The sequence below is a fragment of the Eschscholzia californica genome, unplaced genomic scaffold (assembly GCF_041429995.1).
Source record: "Eschscholzia californica isolate CP2 unplaced genomic scaffold, dmEscCali1.0.p SCAF_3, whole genome shotgun sequence".
In the NCBI taxonomy this organism is placed as follows: domain Eukaryota; kingdom Viridiplantae; phylum Streptophyta; class Magnoliopsida; order Ranunculales; family Papaveraceae; genus Eschscholzia; species Eschscholzia californica.
This window is the reverse complement of record NW_028238420.1, coordinates 48614878-48635690: the sequence shown is the minus strand read 5'-3', so window position 1 is coordinate 48635690 and position 20813 is coordinate 48614878. Positions and strand designations below refer to the sequence as shown.

The 20813-nt window shown below is 36.7% G+C and overlaps 2 protein-coding genes across 2 annotated transcripts; one reads left to right on the top strand and one right to left on the bottom strand.

Annotated features, from left to right (window-relative positions):
* The first annotated feature begins 6817 nt into the window (after positions 1-6817).
* On the top strand, positions 6818-16074 carry LOC147551161 (protein NETWORKED 1D-like). The gene is made up of 5 exons (XM_086665705.1): positions 6818-7239; positions 7673-7748; positions 7844-8064; positions 8469-14533; positions 14751-16074. The coding sequence occupies exons 3-5, from the start codon at positions 7962-7964 to the stop codon at positions 15972-15974; spliced, it is 7392 nt and encodes a 2463-aa protein (XP_086521831.1). The 5' UTR covers positions 6818-7239; positions 7673-7748; positions 7844-7961; the 3' UTR covers positions 15975-16074.
* A 293-nt stretch (positions 16075-16367) lies between these two features.
* Positions 16368-20211, bottom strand: LOC147551160 (uncharacterized). Its single transcript, XM_086665706.1, has 9 exons — positions 19724-20211; positions 18766-18830; positions 18000-18048; positions 17750-17844; positions 17555-17640; positions 17401-17460; positions 17185-17266; positions 16851-16964; positions 16368-16765 (listed from the first exon to the last, which is right to left on the bottom strand). Exons 1-9 carry the CDS (start codon positions 19908-19910, stop codon positions 16595-16597), a joined length of 909 nt encoding a protein of 302 aa, XP_086521832.1. The 5' UTR covers positions 19911-20211; the 3' UTR covers positions 16368-16594.
* Positions 20212-20813: the final 602 nt, after the last annotated feature.

The window sequence follows — 20813 nt, the reverse complement described above, 5'->3', positions numbered from 1 at the left end:
GTGGTTTTTTGAAATTCTATGGTCGAAAATACCCCACAAATAAGGAAGGAAATCAAGGTTAAACAAGGAAACTTATTAATGAAAAGATTCAGTAATTATACAGGCGCCCATGGATTTTGTCATTACAAATGGGGGGCTTTACGTTAAATCAGGTGGCGCCTAAAGATTCAGGAATTATACAGGCCCATGGAATTTGTTTTCTTGGGAGATTTTGCACGCCATGCCTATTTAAAAGAGACATGCCTAAAGTTGTATTTTTTTTAGGAAATCGACTAGGTGTTAGTCGTTACAAGGTATTGATATATTAAAGGTGATGTATTTGGAACATTGACTTACTCAATTCATTATAATCACGTTTGGTTAAAGGTAATGTCTTCAAAATTGGTAAAAAAATAAATTTCAAGAGATATTCACCCGCTTCTTTTTTTTCTCTCTCCCTCCGCCATAAAGTTATCTAGAGATTTTCTCTCCCTCTTACAAAAAGTCATCTAGAGATTGTCAGCTAACGACGACTTAACTGTGTCAATAGTGTAGTTACGTCTAACGTAACTGAAACATTAGCTTCAAAAGATTACATTGTCTCTAATAAGATTACATTGCCTCTAATCATTTGTATGCTTGCCTTTCCCAAAGATTGTGTTTAACAAATTTAGCATTGCCCATGAAATCTCCCTATTTTCTTTGAAGTTTGTCAAGTGGGTGGAGATAATATAGCTTTTGCCTTGAATAGGGTCTGTCTGCCTATGGAACTCGGTGGAAAGTTTGTTGCGAGGGTGTGGGGCAATCAAGCAAAAAAAAACTGAGGTCTTTGATCAAATATTGGTGGATGCAGTTTAGACCCCATGATTTATTTTATGTAATTAAAGTATACGCAAGAATGCACGAGGAGTTTAAGACCTAAAATATCCTTATTCAAAAAAAAAAAGACCTAAAATATCTTAAGTGACAGGGCCGTGCCTGAGAATCCGGGGGTCCGGTGCCAAATTTTTTAGTTGGCCCCCCTTGTATAAGCAAACGTAAAATCTAAATACTTTTACGCATTCGGTTGCTTTTGTGTATGTCAAGGTTGTGACTAACTTTTTCATCTCACACATTAAATTATAGTTTAGTTATGAATGATAATGAGAGTTTGGATAGAGATTCATATGATAGAAAGAATGAGAAATTTTAGAGAGGAGAAAAAAAAATAAGGATAAAAAAGAAAGTTATGTGTCAAAGAACAAATTGCTTTGCGATAAAAATTATTGAAATATCATGTCGCAAGAGAGACTGAGAGAAAGGAGATATGTGATAGTTAGAGAATAGTTTTGTTGTCCTTATTGGCTTTGGGATGAAAATACTATATTATACCATTTTTTTTGTTGACATGTATATTATATGACTTGAATCATCTACCATTAACGTTTCAATGCGACCTCTTCCAAAAAAATTAAGAGAAAGTGCTAGCGGTAGCACTCGAACCCAAAACCAATAGCCCAAGAGATGAACGGTACACCAACTGAGCTACTTAACAACTCATGCTAATCATATAAACTTCCTGGTTTAATAGGGTTAATAAATGGCCAAAAACTTAAAAATGGCCCTTTGTGGTGGGGGGCCTGTGCGGGCGCACGACCCGCACCCCCACTGCACGGCCCTGTTAAGTGACGACGGTTATAGTGATTATTTATGGCCGCAGCTTTGGGGAATAAAGAAAATTCTCCGGGGAATAAAGACTTTTCTTAAAATTAGTCAAATAAGATTGACTTTTTTTTTTAATTACTAAGGGACTTTTAATTTTTGGGAGTTCTCCTCCATCTCATCACCTCTCTCTACCACCTCATCGCCATCTCATCATCTTCTCCAGCGAAGGTCGCCGGCCGGCTAATTTTCCGCCCAGCGACCTTCAAATATAAAAAAAAAAGTTTAATTTAATTTTTATTCTCTCTCCTCTCTCTCCAATTTTTTTTTTTTTTTGTTTTCCTTTCCTCTCTCTTTCTTTAGAACAGATCTAGAGAGAGAGAGAGGAAAAGAAAAAAAATGGAGAGAGAGAGAGGAGAGAGAAAAAAATCTATTTTTTTTTTTTTTTTTATGTTTGAAGGTCGGCGGCCGGCGACCTTCGCCGGAGAAGATGATGAAATGGCGATGAGGTGGTAGAGAGATGTGATGAGATGGAGGAGAACTCCCAAAAAAATGTATTTTATATTCTCCATAAAAATTTATTCCCCGGAGAATTTCAAAAAAATCTGGATTCCCTCGAGAATTTATTCCCCGGAGAATTTTCTTTATTCCTCAAAGCCGCGACCTTATTTATTCATCATGTATTTTTCACATTATATACTCTTAACGTATCCCTACATATAATGTTGTGATTTTGTGAGTCTGATGTCAAAAGAAAGTTAATTAGAAAGTAAATTTCTCCAATATTTTTTTAATTAGGATTTTAGTTGTCTAATAAATTCTTTTACTACCCAAATTTGTACTGGGAGTATGGATGGTTGGATTAAATCTTCAGTGGAAACAAAGTTATGACCTAGATGTGACCCTTTGATAAAATGGGGTTTTTTTTTTTTTTTTGTTGAAAGCTTTGATAAAATGGGTTGAAAAAGTATGTTTATTTCTGCCATTAGTTTTCTAGAGTACAAAACAAATATAAACCCTAGCTTTGTGGTAGTTGGTGGGTGGAGGTTGGGTATATAGTTTTATTATGGGTCGATCTAAGTAGGGTTGTTCTGTCATTACAACCAATAAAATGTATGAAAATGTTGGGTTTGATCTCTTTTTCCTCATCAGAAAATTCCAAAAACTAGAGAAGAAAAAAGGGGAAAAAAAAGAAATCAAACTAATGGAATATATTAGAGGATAATGACATACAAAAACAACACTCCAAGACTATGATTCATATTTCCCTTTCATTCAACATCTTGGCCCTACATTATGAAATTTCATACATCACATCTATATAACTACATCATTGCTTTTGGCATTTTCATTTTACCCTAGTTGAATCATTTATCAATTGCCATCCTACATTTTTCTAATTTTGAAATAAAACGAAAATAGTTCAACAAAAAAAAAAACGAAAAGAATTATTTGATGTGAGCATGGAGCTAGCCAATGCAAAATCAATCAAGAGTACTTTTTTTTTTGTTTTTCTTTTTTATGAAAAAAAGTACCTAGTAAACTTTTTTTTTTGTTGAGAGAACAAAAATTACTCAGTAAACTAAGATATTGTCTATTTCAGTCTACTTGGTTATTTGATACTTTTGTCCTATTTTTGTATATATATAAATGCATGGTTTAGTGAATGATACACAAGTAACACAACTTTCTAATTGACCCAAAAATTAGTTTCAACCAAAGTTATTGTAGTATATTCTGGGAGAAGAAAAAAAAATCATTTAATGGATAATTAAAGTAATCATACTTAGAAGTTAGAAACCTAATCTCTCATTGCACCAAGATAGTTGTGACATGTTTTCTTCACATGTAGTTTTCATATACTAATAGATGAAACTTAATTTACATGTGATATTGACAATGCTAACACGTGTGAGATCTCGATTTAGGGTCTATTATTGCTTATAAAATTATATTTTACTCAACATTTGTGAGTGTTGACAATAATATCAGAAGAAATAGTATATCAAAATAATTACCTATTTAAACTTTCACCCTTAAGTTTTGTACCACGTAGTTAAATTATTGAGCTCGGAGATGAAAAATGTTTTACACAAATGAAAAAGGACCATCCACAGTAAATAAAGCAGTTTTTTTGGGTTATTTCTTAAATATCTCCTAATTTTGTGACCAACTTCTTGCCTAGCCCCTAATCTTATCAAATATTCTCGTATGGCCCCTTTTTTCAGTTATCGTTAGAACACCGTTAACCAATCATCATTCTCTTTCCTCCATCTCATCCTCTCTCTCTCTACCACCTCATCTTCTTCACCGACGGGGTCGTCGGCCGGCCAATTTTCCGGCCGGCGACCTTAAAAAAAAAAAATTTCTCTTTCTCTCTCTAGATCTGGTTCACCATTGAAGGTCTGTTCAGGTCTGATTCGAAGGTCGCCGCTCGAAAAATTGATCGGTAGGCGACCTTTGCCGGTGAAGATGATGAGGTGGTGATAAGATGAGGTGACAGAGAGAGGTGATGAGATGTAGGAGAGAGAATGATGACTGGCTAACGGTGTTCTAACGGTAACTGAAAAATGAGTCATCTGAGAATTTTTCATAAAGTTAAGAACTAGGCAGGAAACTGGTCACAAAGTTAGGAAACTGGTCACAAAGTTAGGGGCTATTTGGAATATAACCCTTTTTTTTTTTTTTTTTTTTTTTTTTTGAGGACACAAGTCACAAACCCAGTGATATGACATGGAACTATAATAGCAATTATTCACTTTATAGGTGTGATGTAATTATTTTAATACATGAGATAAAATGGTTAATTATGTTTTGTGACTTTTTGAGGACACAAGTCACAAACCCAGTGATATGACATGGAACTATAATCTGGCCACGGTTTTGGGAATAAAGAATTGGAGATTGGAGAATCTATATTTTTATACATTCTCAGGTGATCAACATTGTCTCTTAATCTTCATCTTCTTTATCCTCTTCACTGCTACAACTTCCCACCACTACATTACGACCACCGTTGCCACCTCTCTTTCTTTCTTTGATGTCGCAAGTGAATCTTCATCAACAACATTGGTAGCCAATGATGGAGTTTTGATTTCTCCCAGTCTTGCCCTCATTAGAGCTTATGTTAATACTCCACCAATCATGGTCGATGGCCCGATGCCTCAAGGGTATACGCTGATGTGGATTGTTAGTGGTGTCAATGGAAGATTTATCCTATCCAAAGTTGTCCTCATTGCTGGAGGTTTCTGGATGATTCCAAATGCTGCCATTAATGGACCTTCATTACAACCACACTTATAGGCATTTTGTGCGACTCCATTAATGACTTCATTACATCTCAAATCCGCTAAAATAGTGAAAGAGAGCATTTCGTATGTCTCCATTAATGACTTCATTACACTCCAAATCTACTAAAATAGTGAGAGTGAGAGAGAAAATAAAGACTAGGGGAGAGAGAGAAAATGAAGATTAGGGGACAATGTTTGATCCAGACAATTTTTGAATCAAAATGAAAATATGTCCTCCAAATCAATGTTTATTGACTAATTTCTTATGTCTCGGAGATTTTTCTTTATTCCTCAAAACCGCAACTTATAGTCCTTTTGAGGCACTTTAGAGAATTAAAGGACCTCTTTGTCATTGGGTGACATTTGTGAGAATATTTTATATCTTTCTAAATATTTTTTCCAATCACGAACTCATTGATTTGGAGTCCAATATAGGTTTCCAAATTTGAGGTTTGGGATTAAAAGTTTATGGGTTTTCTTAATTTGTGGTTTGAGCTAAAAATTTTAAAATTACCACAACTAAGTTTGCTTGCTCCATTCAATTAGTCGCTATACTGTGGCATATATGAAAGGTCAGATGTGACCACTGCTTTCAGCATAATATTAATACAACTTTTACAGTTATAAATCGGATTATGACTTTTTCAAGAATGAATGTTATTGAAAAGCAAACAGTGACTAAAATAGTAGGAAAATGACAACCCCCAAATTTAACTTTTATAAAAATGAATGTTGATGCGCCATTTACAGATATTAATACTAGTATTGGAATCAGTTTAATTATTCATGGTCATAAGTCACAATTCATGGAGGCGAAAGTTCAAACGGCTCGAGCAAGAACTAGTGAAGAAAGTGAAGCCATAGCCATTCTAAAGGGCATTAAATGGACATAGGAAAACAATTACAAGGATATCATAATTGAAAGCGATAATCTCAATCTTATACAACATCTGACAAACCCGAGGCACGACATCAGTGGCAATCGATGATCCATATGCGTCAAATAAAGAGAATCTGTAAAAAGTTTGTAAATGTCAGGTTCATTCATACAGACCGCACTCAAAATATTCAAGCAGACAAGCTGGCGAAATGGTCAAGGAGAAAAAAAAATAGATCTAAATTCTGGAGATATATACCTAATTTTCTGTCCAATATGTGCTTTAATCGTACTCTCTTGACTTTTTTTTTTTTTTTTTGTTGAGGAGTACTCTCTTGACTTAATTGTATAAACTTTCAACAAAACAAAAAAATCATCTTTTTTTTTGATGAGATAAAAAAAAAAAAAAATCATCTTTAGCCTCTAATGATATATAAATGTAAATGAAAAATATGACAATAGGAGCTCATGTGCTCAATCCTTTTGTGTTACTACCTTTTGGATTTTTAGACATATTTATTTACCAAAATTCTTTTTAGTTTTGGTAAATGTAGGGATTAAAATTCTACATAATTCATTCTTGAAACTTAATCCAGAACGACTGCGTTCAGAAAATAACAATAATTTATGTTAAAATCCCATATTAGTGATAAAAGTTCATATTTGGAGCAAAAAACAAACACTTGATCTGAAATGAAATATCAAAAGGAAAAAAATAAGACGTCAGTGCTAAAACAGTTAGAAGAATCTTTCATTATAAACAATAGCAAATCTGAGTAGAAAAATTATCCGTCTATTGTTATGAAATTGTAATTTAAGAATTTCTATTTTGCTGAAAACTTTGATTTATCGTTTTAGTCGTACTTTTTGAACGATTAAAGATATATATGACCAAAAACTTTATTTAATTTTCAAAATTTAAAAATTAATTAACCAATAATCAAAATCCAAATCTGTATAATTAACCAATAATCAAGAACCAAAAACATTAGTTCTTAATAAACACAAGAAAGAACATCCTTGATAACCTAAACAAGGGTAGTTTAGGAATTATGATAATGTAAGACAAGAGGAATAAACTCAATAATAAGCGTTTTGCGTTTTATGTGGGATTTAATTGAGAATTAAAACTAAAAAAATTCAAAATTTACCTAATAAAATTTCTTAACTCCATTTCCTTTTTTCTTCATTTTGTGTTTACTTTTCTTCTTTTTTAGATTCCACTTCTTCCTTGCTTTTTCGTGTCAGTATTCGACTACCCACAGTAGAAAACCCACTGAAAAAGAACTACAAAACAGAGAAGAGAGAGAGAAGACTGATAGAGATTGTTTTAGCTAGAGAGAGAAAGAAGAGAGAGATCTAGTGTAATGGGGTGAAATGGGCGTGAAGAGCAGCTGAGGTCTTTATTCACAGCTGCCGATCAAGACCCACTACCAGTTTTTCATTCTTTTGGTAAATTCTTACTCAATCTCTTTTGATTTAGATTTCATTTTCATGTTTTTATTCAAACCCATCTAGGAAAAAAACCTTGTTTTTATACCCCTTTCATAGTACATTGATTAGATTTGTTGTTTTTGATTCTTTAGATGGTTTTGATTTTGAATTCTTTTTTATTGATTTCTGATATGGGTTAGTGGTGGATCAGATGATTGGGTCATACCCAAGTTAGGTTTTTGTAGAAAAAGTTTGGATTCTTTTAGTACTTCTTTTATGTGGTTTAAGTGATTAAACTAATCCTGAGAAGAATTTGCATGGTGGCTTCTGTCTATGGGTGTTTATTTGGTTTTGATTTTTCTTCTGATAATGAAGATCAGATTTCATATTTTAGGTTTAAATGGGTTGAAGATCTGACGTTATTTTTGGAATTCTGATTGTGTTTAATTAGGTAGTTGGAGTTTGGACTAAAGTGTAGCGAGCTCTATTCGCTTTTATGATCTTTAGACTATTCTTCTTTGGACCAGGTAGTTTAATGCAACTAAAGAAGTTGATGTTTGATTTTTCTCAAATACAGATTTACTTATAACTTATCCAAATGCGATTTCGTGTTTGTACTTAGGATTTCGGCTTAAATTCAAGTTTGGGTAATCTAAATTTGCTTGACTTTTGCCCGTCCCTTGGATCCATTACTTGGAAGCGAATCAGATCAGGCTCTGTGGGAACTTTAAGCTGTAACCATGGGTACCCTTCTGCAAAGTGAATCGAGACGATTATATTCATGGTGGTGGGACAGTCATATAAGCCCAAAGAATTCTAAATGGCTTCAAGAAAACCTTACAGGTATAAATTATGATCTCATCCACATCCTACTTTTATTTTTCTCGTCAATGCATCAATTTCCAAGCGTGCATTTTCGTTGCATATTGCTTGTCGTTGTTGAAGTTAAAGCAACAATGCTTGTTTTTAACGCGAACGAGTCTCTGCTTGGGGAAGTTTTCTTTCGGGGAAATGTATGTCTACTAGTTGGATAGTAAGGGCTACTGGCTTCAGAATTTTTACACTCATGAAACATCCGTGAAATGTGTGGATTCAGATCGACCAGAATCTGATAAATTGTCTTATGGGAACTCAAAGTGGAAGTAAAATCACAAGGCAGAAGCATATAGATTATAGATATACATTATTTATCTTGAGCAGAATAAATCGATATTTACTGAAAAAGGATGTGATATTTACTTGAACAGATATGGATGCTAAGGTTAAAGCGATGATCAAGCTCATAGAAGAAGATGCAGATTCTTTTGCAAGAAGGGCCGAGATGTACTACAAGAAACGGCCGGAGCTCATGAAACTGGTCGAGGAGTTCTATAGAGCGTACCGGGCTTTGGCGGAGAGGTATGATAATGCAACAGGAGCTCTCCGCCAGGCCCAACGGACAATGGCAGAAGTATTTCCCAACCAAGTTCCATTTTCGCCGACTGATGATTCACCGTCAAGCTCTTTTGCTAGTGAAGGAGGCCCGCAAACTCCTGATATGCGACACCCCATACGTGCAATGTTCGACCCTGATGACTTGCATAAGGATGCTTTAGGTCTATCTTCCTCTCAATTCCAAGCTGCCATAAAGAATCTTGCTTTATCTGATGAAAAAGATCTGTTAACCCGTAAAAAAGGATTGAAGCAAGTTAATGAAATGTTTGGGTCAGAAGTGGGGACACCGGATAGTGCCAAATTTTCAGAAGGGAAGGTGAAGAAAGGTCTGAACTTTCACGATGAAGATGGGAAAAGCTCGGATCATAAAACACATGCTGGATCCAGGGATTTTCTTAATCGCGTAGTTAGAGATGGGCCATCTGAATTATCAACTGAAAAAGCACGAGCAGGTCAAGCAGAGATCAAAATTCAGTCCTTAACAGAAGCCCTTGAAAAATTAGAAGCTGAAACAGAAGCAAGTCTTCTCCAATACCAACAGAGTTTGGAAAGACTGTCTTATCTGGAAGCTGAAGTTTCTCGGGCACAAGAGGAATCTAGAAGACACAATGAGCGAGCCGTTAAATCTGAAACGGAAGCGGAATCCTTAAAGCAATCTCTTGCTAGATTGGAAGGTGAGAAAGAAGCTGGTTTTGTTCAGTATAAACAATGTTTGGAGAGAATATCTGATCTTGAGAACAGAATATCTCTTGCTGATGAGGATGCTGGGAGACTTCACGAGAGAGCTAGTAAAGCTGAAACTGAAGTTCAAACCCTAAAGCAAGATCTAGCTAAACAAGAAGTTGCAAAGGAAACCAGTCTTCTCCAATACCAACAGAGTTTGGAGAGGATATCTAATCTGGAAATGAAAGTTACTTGTGCAGAGGAGGACGCTAAAGGACTTAATGTCCGAGCAGATAAAGCTGAAACCGAAGCTCGGAGCTTAAATGAAGCACTGACTAGATTAGAATCTGAAAGGGAAGCTTGTCTTATTCAATATGAGCAGTCTTTACAGACAATAGACAACCTGAAGAGTAGGATTTCTCAAGCTGAGGAGGATGCTAAAGGACTTAATGACCGAGCAAGTAAAGCTGAAGCCAATGTGCAAACTTTACAAGAAGCCCTTGTTAGATTACAATCTGAGAAGGAAGCGGGTCTTGTTCAGTACAAGCAGTGTCTGGAAACGATATCTAATCTGGAGTCAGAAATTTCTCGGGCTGAGGAGGACGCTAATGGGCTTCATGACAGAGCAAGTAAAGCTGAAACTGAAGTTCAAACACTTCAGGAAACCCTCACGACATTAGTATCTGAGAAGAAAGCTGGTCTTGTTCAATACAAGCAGTGTCTGGAAATGATATCTGATCTGGAATCAAAAGTTTCACGGGCCAAGGAGGAGGCCAATGGACTTAACGACAGAGCAAGTAAAGCTGAAACCGAACTTGAAACAGTAAGAGAAGTCCTTGCTAAATTACAATCTGAAAACAAAACTAGTCTTCTTCAATACAAGCAGTGTCTCGAAACGATATCTGATCTGGAGTCGAAAATTTCACGGGCCGAGGAGAATGCTAATGGCCTTCATGACAGAGCAAGTAAAGCTGAAACTGAACTTGAAACAGTACGGGAAGTCCTTGCTAAATTACAATCTGAAATGGGAAGTATTCTTCTTCAATACAAGCAGTGTCTCGAAAAGATATCTGATCTGGAGTCGAAAGTTTCACGGGCCGAGGAGAATGCTAATGGGCTTAACGACAGAGCAAGTAAAGCTGAAACTGAACTTGAAACAGTACGAGAAGTCTTTGCTATATTACAATCTGAAAAGGAAAGTATTCTTCTTCAATACAAGCAGTGTCTAGAAAAGATATCTGATCTGGAGTCGAAAGTTTCAGGGGCCGAGGAGAATGCTAATGGACTTCATGACAGAGCAACTAAAGCTGAAACTGAAGTTGAAACACTACAAGAAGTTCTTGCTAGATTACAATCCGAAAAGGAATCTAGTCTTCTTCATTACAAACAGTCTATGGAGACGATAGCTGATCTGGAGGCTAAGATTTCGCGTACTGAACAGGAAGCTGAAGGACTTAATGACCGAGCCATTAAAGCTGAGACCAATGTCCAAATCCTACAAGAAGCACTTACGAGGTATGCATCTGAGAAGGAAGCTAGTCTTGTTCAATATAAGCAGTGTTTGGAGACAATATCTAACCTGGAGTCGAAAGTATCTCGGGCTGAGGAGGATGCTTATGGACTTAATGATAGGGCAAGTAAAGCTGAACTCGAAGTTGAAACACTGCGAGAAGTCCTTGCCAGATTAGAATCTGAAAAGGAAGCCGGTCTTCACCAATACCAACAGTGTTTGGTTAAGATATCCAATCTGGAGATGGAAGTTTCTCGTGCTGAGGAGGTTGCTGAAGGACTTAACGTCCGGGCAGATAAAGCTGAAACTGAAGCGCGAGCCTTAAAGGAAGCCCTGACTAGATCAGAATCTGAAAGGGAAGCAGGTCTTGTTGAATACAAACAATGTTTAGAGACGATAACTGATCTAAAGAACAGAATATCTGAAGCTGAGAAAGAGGCCCAAGGACTTCATGACCGAGCAAGTAAAGCTGAGAACAATGCTCAAACCCTACAAGAAGATCTTGCAAGATTACAAGCTGAGAGGGAAGCTAGTCTTGTTCAATACAACCAGTGTTTGGGAACCATCTCTAATCTAGAAACCGAAATCTCTCACACTGAGGAGGAAGCTAGAAAACTTGCTGAAAGAGCTGAAGAGGCAGAGAACAAGGTCCAATCTTTACAGCAATATATTAATTCATTACATGAAGAGAAGGAAAATGCTGCCCTTCAGTATCAGACTTGTTTGGAGATTATATCTAATTTGGAGACTGAACTCTTTCGTGCACAAGAGGAAGTTAGAAATCTTAACGATGAGATAGAAAAGGGTATCGCAAACCTAAACAGTTCTGAAGAGCAAAATCTTTCATTAGAGAGAGAAAATCAATCTCTACAAACCGAGCTTGACAGTTTGCAACAGAAGACAGAGATTCAAAGACAAGAACTTGTAGAGAAACACGAGGAGTTGGAGAAACTATGGTGTCGTATACAAGAAGAAACTTTACGATCCATGCAGGCCGAAGCCTCTCTTGATAATCTCAAAGATTTGCATTCTCACTCTATAGAAGAACAGAAGGCTCTGGCGGTGGAACTCCAAGAAGGGGGTCTAATGTTGAAAGACGTGGAACTTAGGAACCATAATCTAGAAAGTGAACTTCAACAAGTGAAAGAAGAAAATGGCAAACTGAATGAACAAATTTCATCTTCTGCATTGTCGATGAAGAATATGCAAGAAGAGATTTTTCGCACAAGGGAGATGATAGAGAAACTTGAAGAGGAGGTTGAACTTCGTTTGGACCAGAGAAACGCTCTTCAGCAGGAAATTAACTGTCTGAAGGAGGAAATAAAAGACGCGAATGGGCGGTATCAAGGTGTAATTGAGCAAGTAGTTTCAGTTGGATTGATCCCAGAATGTGTTGGGTCATCTGTAAAAGATTTACAACTGGAGAACTCAAAGTTGAAAGAGACCTGCCAAAACGAGAACGACGAAAAACTAGCTCTTCTACGGAAATTGATAACCATGGAGGAACTTTTGGAGAAAAACGCTCTTCTGGAGAATTCTCTCTCAGATGTGAGTGCGGAGCTTGAAGGGTTAAGAATGAAGATAAAAGCACTGGAAAGCTCGTGTTTGTCTCTCCAGGAAGAAAAATGTTCTCTTCTTGCTGAGAAGTCTACCCTGGTTTCACAGTTAGAGCTTGTTACAGAGAAAATAGAGAAGCTCTCGGAGAAAAATGAGTTTCTGGAGAAATCTGTTTTTGATGCAAATGATGAACTTGAAGGGTTGAGAGAAAAATCCAACAGCCTAGAAGAATCTTACCGGGTTCTTGACGTAGAGAAATCTGTCCTTCTCACTGAGAGAGCGTCTCTATTGTCCAGTTTAGAAGGTATTCAAGAAAGGCTAGAAGTGCTGGAGAAGAAATATGCAGAATTAGAAGAAAAATACTCAAATCTGGTAAAAGAGAAGACATCCACAACTCATCAAGTACAAGAATTACGGGCTATGTTGGATGTAGAGAAACAAGAACATTCTAACTTTGTCCAGGCCAGTGAGATGAGGTTGGCTTCTTTGGAGGAGCAAATCTTTCATGTGCAAGAAGAAGGTCGTTGGAGGAAGAAAGAATTTGAAGAGGAACAAGATAAAGGAATGAAAACCCAGGTTGAAATCTTCATCCTACAAAGATCAATCCAAGATATGGAAGAAAAGAATTTCATTCTGATGATTGAATGCCAAAAATATTTTGAGGCGTCCAAGGTGTCTGAAGATATGATCTCTGAACTGGAAAAGGAGTGTCTTGAACAACATGTAGAATCCAATTCGTTGCTAAACCAACTTGAAAATCTAAGGATGGGACTTCATCAAATTTTGAATTCACCCAAAATTGAGCCAGATCATGAGATTAAAGAAGATGAAATTCTTCTGCAGTATGTTCAAGGTAAAATTGAAGACATGGAGTCAGCTCTATTGACATCTCAGGACGAGAACCAACAAATGCTCTTTGAGAAGTTAGTATTTGTTACTCTGCTAGAACGACTGAAACTAGAGGCGGCAGATATCGAGTCTATGAAAAATACCCTGGACCAGGAGTTGAAGGTTAGGTCGAAGGAGCTAATGCTGGTACAGAGTGAGAAACAAGAGCTCCTTGAGATGAATGGACAGTTGACGGTGGAGGTTAGAGAAGGAGAGCAAAGGGAGGAACAACTAAAGGGTGAAATTGGAAATATACGTGGAACATTGTCGGATTTGCGCGAAAAACACCATGTATTACAATATGAAAATTCCAAGGGACATGAAGAAAACAAATTATTGATGAAGGAATGCTCGGAATTGAAGGAAGAGAAACATGTGCTAGAAGAGGAAAACATTTTTATGCTAGAGGAAATTACATCTCTAGGGAACCTCTACTTGATCTCCCAAAGCTATTGCATTGAGAAAGCCGTTGAAATAGAAGGGGTCAGTAAAGATCTGGACCATCTTTGTGGGGTTAAAAATGAGCTTGAGAAGGAGGTCAGTATAATTAAGGAAAAAATGGAAACTGTTGAAATGGAAAATTTTCATCTTAAGGGGTCAATCGTGAAGTTTGAGGATGAATTGAACACTGTCAGAAACATGAACACCCAGTTGGACCATCTACTTGAAGAAGAAAAGAATATGTTGAGTCAGAAGGAGATAGACTTATCAGAAACGGAACAGAAACTCGAAGGTGCCCAGTCTGAGAATGAAGAGTTACTCAGGGATATTAAGAATCTTAACGTGGAAAATGGTGAGGCTAGGGTGATACAAGAGGAGCTAGAGAAGCAATATTTCAATCAGCTAGAAGTTAATACTCACCAGAACGAGGAGATCAGATTTCTTAGAGAATCACAAAAGAAGTCCGAGCTAGAACTTGTGAAGTTGATTTCTGAGCTGGAGAATGAGGTTAAACTTCGGGACGAAGAGTCTGCAAAATTTTATGCAGATCTTCAAATGTTTACTATCTTGTCACATGTATTTGAAGAGAAGGTAAATGAGGTTATCGGAACGTGCAAGAGTCTTGAAGATGAAAACAGTTCAAAACAAGCAGAGATTGATCGGCTAAAACAGAGACTTGATGGGTTGGAATGTGAAAGTAAAGAATTGAAGTCCAAATTAGCTGCATATTTGCCTATCATAGATTCATTAAGGAATAATATAACATCTCTCGAAGATCGTACACTTTCACATACAAAGATCGATGGAGGCGATAATCAGGTATGTAATCAATTTATGCTGACCCCACTTGCTTTTCCCTTTGTTCCTCACAAATTTACATCTATATTGAAAATTTCTGGCCTTGAATTCACCTAAAACAAGCTCAAAAACTTATTATCTTTTCAAATGATTGCAAATTCTTATCACTTGCTTTAGAAGAACTAGTCATGGTTGGTTCTCAATCAATAATATCTTATTTCTCAATTACTTGATTCAGGATGGGGAGTTTGTTGGTCATCTGGGTAACAAGAGCTTCAAAGAATCAAATGAAGAACAAGGCCAGTCGGTGGTGGATGGAGTTTCAGACTTGCAGGAATTACAGGCTAAAGTTATATCAGTTGAGAAGGCATTGATGGAAATGGAGAAGCTTAGAGAACAAGAAAGGTTAGATGCTAGTACTAGACTTGAGACTGCCATAAAAGAGATTAAAGAGTTAAAATCTAAAAACAGCAATGTCCAAGGAGAAAAAGCTCGAAGAAGTAATGTTACTATTGCCATGCAATTGGAAAAGGAAGAAGTTGGGACTGGTCCAGAAAATCTCAAAGTGCAGAAAACTGATCCAGAAATCTCTGAAGTGGGAGATGGGATTTCGATGAAAGATATTCCGCTTGATCAGATATCAGAATGTTCGTCTTATGATCATGGGTTTGGCTCACATGGAATAAGCAGGAAAGAAACTGCTGAAGCAGATGATCAAATGCTTGAATTGTGGGAAACCATTGATCATGATCTTAACTTTGACTCAAAGATCAACAAGTCACAGAGGAAGAAACGTTCGTACACCCGAGAACATTCAACTTATCATCAAAGTGAAAATCCTGAGTCAGAGTTCGAGACTGAGAAAGAGCTAGGTGTGGATAAGCTACAATTATCTAGGAGAACAAGAGATTCAAACCAAGAATCAAACAAACAGAAAATCTTAGAACGACTTGCTTCCGATACTCAAAAGTTGACTAATCTTCAAATAACCATCCAAGATTTGCGAAAGAGAGTGGAGAAATCCAAGAAGGTTAAGAAAACAAAGTTCATCGAATACAACAACATTAAGGAGCAACTACAACTAGTTGAAGAAAGCCATATGCAGTTAGTTGATCTTAACGGGAAGTTGTCCCAAAATGCTGAAGAGTCTCCATTGCCATCCGACCGAAGGTCTCTGCAGGAGTTTGAGGAACGAGAAAAAGTACAAAGAAGGAGAGTTCTTGAACAAGCAAGAGAAGAGTCTGAAAAGATTGGAAAGTTGCAGTTAGAAGTACAGAAAGTCCAGTTTCTTTTGCTGAAACTTGAGGATGAAAATCGAATCAAAGGAATTAAGATTGCGAAGAAAAGTACGGGTAGTTTCATACGCGATTATATCTATAGTGGTGTAAGAGGTAGTAACCAAGGGAGGAAGAAAACCCCTTGTTGTGCTTGTATGAGAAAACCTTCCACAGTGGAAGAGTGAAGAGGTGAGGTTAGAACATATTTATATGCAAGTTTTAGTTTAATGAGTTAATGAGGAACTTCCATTTTTAGATTTCAATCTAGTCAAGTTTTCTCTTTTACATCTAGTCATCTAGAGATGTTTACTCTTTTGTTGGTTCTATTATAACATCTATATGCTGACTTGATCATCTAGCTGAATGAAGCTACTCCAACCAGGGAGGTTGCTATCTTCAAACTGTCAAGTTAAAGTTAGGGTTCTTCGCCTAAGGCCATAGTTGAGACGCGGAAATGATATGTGATTAGCAGGAATCACATTACAAAATGGTGTTTGGCTACTCCCAATCTCTAGGCAGGGAGAAGGGAGCCCCCATCTTGTCTTACCTTAGGAAGAGATATTAAGAAATAGACAAGATTAACTCATGACAAGCTTCTCATTTTATAAATGATAACCACTAACAAGAAATCAAAAATAAAAATTAGTTGACAATAAATTCGCCTGTAAGGACTAGCAAACCAAACATGAAACAAAAATTATGTTATTTCACAAATTCAAATACTACCCTTTCCACAAAGAATCTATCTGAGAGTTTACAGGGAAATCTGACTAAAAATGAAAAGGAAATAGTTAAGACTTGAGAGTTAAGATTGAAGCTTCAAATTTCTCAGGGTGGCAGTGAGAAGAGGAAGTTTGTTGGAAGCTCTCTTCTTGTAGTCTTTCTCCAAGACTGTTGCAGCAAGAGATTGGAGCTCTGAACCTTCTTTCTCTTCCTTCCCTCGTCCTTTCGTCCACTGCCCAATTGCAACACTACACTGTATATCACCCAAACAAGAAATTTCAACATCAGGACATCAATTCTGACACACAGGAGAGATACAGACAGAGAGAGAGTCTCACCAAGCAAATTCCATAAAGAGCTCTGGTGTTCTTGCCGCCAGTCAAGTCTATGGTCGACGCATAGTACTTTTTCGCTGCCTGAACGTTCTCTAAGCCTCCAAGAGTGTAAAGTACCTTAGAGCCAATCAAAATGAAGTAATTCAGCTATTATATCAACAGAAATATGTCAATGGTGCAACAACAATACAAAATTTTAAAGTTTCTAATTATAAACTCCAATCATTAATATTCATACACGTTTGTCTATGTTTTACTCATGTCCCGACATGGATGATTTTCAAGTACCAACTAAAAAGAGAATTAGCTAATGAATCGCGAGAACAATAACACTCACATCAGCATAAGCTAAGTGGTACAGAGGAACTGTGGGTTGACATAAAATTAGCTCCTCGTAACAAAAAGCGGCTTGCTTATACCTGATCACAAAGTAAAAAAACATGTAATGTTAAGTAATAACTGAGATTTCTTTTAAGGAGCACATCAGCCAGAATGAACCAAATTTCGCATTTATTATTGTGGATATGTTTTTTTTTTTTTACAAATATCTTACATTTGTAGTGAAACATATATTTCGGCTAGTTCTCTCCAAGCATCATGGTCTGCCATAAACCTGGACGAAACAAAAGCATTTCATGTCAGCAACGTAAAAAAGGACATGGGAGTAGTAGAAAGAAGATCATTAGTAAGATATCTGATTCACTAACGTTTCAAGATATGTGTTTAAATATTCAATAGCCACAGTGATATTGCCTTGTGCCTTTGCCATGGCAATCCTCCTCTTATGAATCACCTAAAAATTAAGTTGGACTTTGATAATTTAGCTCACTGCATCACGACAAACACATACTAACAGAAATTTTACGAATTTTAATATAAAATTAATATAGCGGTAGTTCTACTTGATCAAGTGGGTTATCTTCCAGAAGGTTTGAATAAGCATTTTCTGCATCTCCCCATGATCCCTTTGCTTCGAGTAACATCCCTTCTAGCCTCCCTGTGAATTATTTCGGCCAAAACGAAAGAAACAGTGATTATAAACCAGTAACCCTAGAAGCAATTTCAAAATATAGGCATCATCTTCAACTTCCTCCTTTCGCAAACTAAAAGAAGAAAAAACAGAGCTACTAAGGAGTATTTGGATAGACTCACCAACTCTTAAGCTCCCTGGGAATTGTTTCTGAAGAACCTTCACGCAATCCTGCAGAAAAGATTCAAAGCTTACACCAATTTCAATTCAGAAAAAGTGCTCAATAGAAGTTCGTAGTTATGGGTCCACTTGGCATACAAGGACTTCCTTTTTGTGAAGTATTCAGATCCTATTTATGCTTTGGTACCTTGGTTACATACTTACATAGTTATTTTCGCTTAAGTTATATTTTATGGACCAATTTTTACCTAGACCACAGGAATTGGGCAAAAAGGGTATATATAATAGGATGCTAATTTTTTGGCCGTTGAATACTAAAAGGAGCCTATATAGTCTAAATCCCCTATGGCAATGTTCTCTTCCCAAGAAGAGCCTGTTACTTTTGTTCTCATTAAAAAGAATGCCATGAGAAGAAAAAATAAAAATAGAACATGACGATATATGCAAAGTTAAATGCAGGCTGGATAAATTGCTGAATCCAGAATAGTTGACAATCATTCCAAAGTAGTTCCCTACAATACCAATGTAGCTGGGTCGTTGGCTACAACACTCTCAAATCCAATTTCCTACAATAATAAACCTCTCTCGTTTTAGTCTCCTAATTACATATCCCTCTCTCACTTCCGAAGCTACTAGTACAATGAGGATTCTCCTCCTAAATCTCTGTTACGCGTTTACTAATCAAAATTGTCTCTTTCATTTTATGTTAAGAGGTCTCACACTCATATCATACGGGAATTTCGTAATCAACCAGAAAAGTAATATTACCTTAGCAACATCAATACTTTGGCAATCCATAGCTGCAATTGCCACTTGTTCATAAAGAGTCCACTCTACATCAAGAAACACATGCTTATTAATTCTTTAGTTCAATCACTTAAATGATGAAGCTAAGAACTAGGGTTAAGTTTTCGAAGTATAATTAAAAGAGATATCTCAGTTCTGTTCAAAACACTGCCACTTGCTCATTCTTTTCAGCAGCATGCATTTTCAAAATGGATTCTCCTAACATGTGCGAAGTCATGAATTCTTTATACTATTTACAAGTAAGATTCAATTCCCATCATTGATTATACTGATTCCAATGTCCGTTCATTAAAATGGAAATAGCACCCTTAGGGCATAAATTAGGAAAACCCTTTCAAAATAATTGCCTCTATCCCTTCACAAGAAATCCCAACAAGGGAGTTCTCAGTTAACTGAATTCTGTCCTAAGAGAATCTGACAAAAGTTCATCATTTATTCCATAAACACAAAACTGCTAAACCCACATTTAGTATCATCTTCAACAACACCATCTGTTTTACCCATATTTGTGGACATTATAAGCCACTTTTCTATTTCAAGGTTCTGTACTCACCCCCTTAGGCACTAGTTCATCCTCAATTTCCCGAAATTCGACAAGGTCCAATCTATCCATTTTGGAAGGATTGGTAGCTAAAAGACAATCTACTAACAAATTGATATAATCAGAAACATGTCAAAGCAAAAGTGATCACTTTTCCCCCCAAAAATTCAGAATCATCTCATACCCAGACTAAAGAACTAAAGATCCAATTTTTAACACAACAGTATAAAATTATCAACTAATTAAGCCCCGGATCACAGCAAAATTGAATACCCACTAGAGATCCAGAAGAAAAGAGATCAAATCGAAATTCAATTTCAATAAAAAGAAATTAAGAAAACCCAGATTGAAATTAGATCAGAGGAACAAAAAAATTACCATCTCCACCGAGTTTGGATCGTCTCTTTGAATCGTTCAAAATGGGTAACCCATGTTTCAAAACTTTATCAGATCGCCTAACTTTAAGTTTCCTAACGAGAGAAAGATACTCCCAATCACCTCCACCACCATTATCAATCTGGTTTTCAAGCCTGTTTAACTGTGCTTCTTCTGTTGCTCCAACCATCTCTTATTCTGACCTAATTATTACTCACTGTTTTCAGAGACGTTTACTTATTTTTAGACTATATGGCGACAGAGAGAGGATCTAGATACAAGGCCAAGAACGAAGAGATCTCTCTCTAGACGGCTTTGGGGATCTATTTGGAAAAGAGAGTTACAATTTGGGTTAATTCCGTTTTAGCCTCTCCTTTGTGACCAACTCACCGTTTTGGCCCTCAACACGGCAACTTTGAGAAAATTTAAAATCGTTATGGAAATACCCTTAGAGGCTAAAAGCGAACTAATTCTCAAAAAAACTTAAAAGCTAATTAATTTCCGAAAAACTCTGTTTGGTTATGAAGCGTTTGGCTTGAGGATAGATTTGAAGACGGATTTAGAAAGAGAAATTTTATGCACACCTTCCTTATTTGTTTGTTATATACACCTACCAAGTTACATAAGACAAACATCACCTTTTCTCCAAATTTGGCTGGAATTTTGTCGTAGAATAATTTGGCTTTAGTGTTGCCATCGACCAATGTCTCTCCTACAACCACCACTAAATACAAGACTACTACCACCATACCGCCACTATTACTGACCACAATAACAGACCATAATACCACCACCTCTTTCTCTTTCTCTCACCCTTGACGAGTGTTTCTGGTAAACTTGTCGAAGGTGAGAGTAGAAAGAGAGAGACAACGAGGTTAAGAAAATTGATTTTTGACGACGAACATTTCATATGCTCATAGTAAGTTAACGAAGTCACGTGTTTCAGAGGTGTAAATAACACAAAGGTGCCGTATGGCTTAAATAATTCAGCCATATGATGCACGCCAAAATAACATTCGGTAAAAGTTTTGATTCCAGATGGGTCAATTGCTCAATTAGGCTTGAATATGCTCTGTGTGGTAAAGCTTGGACA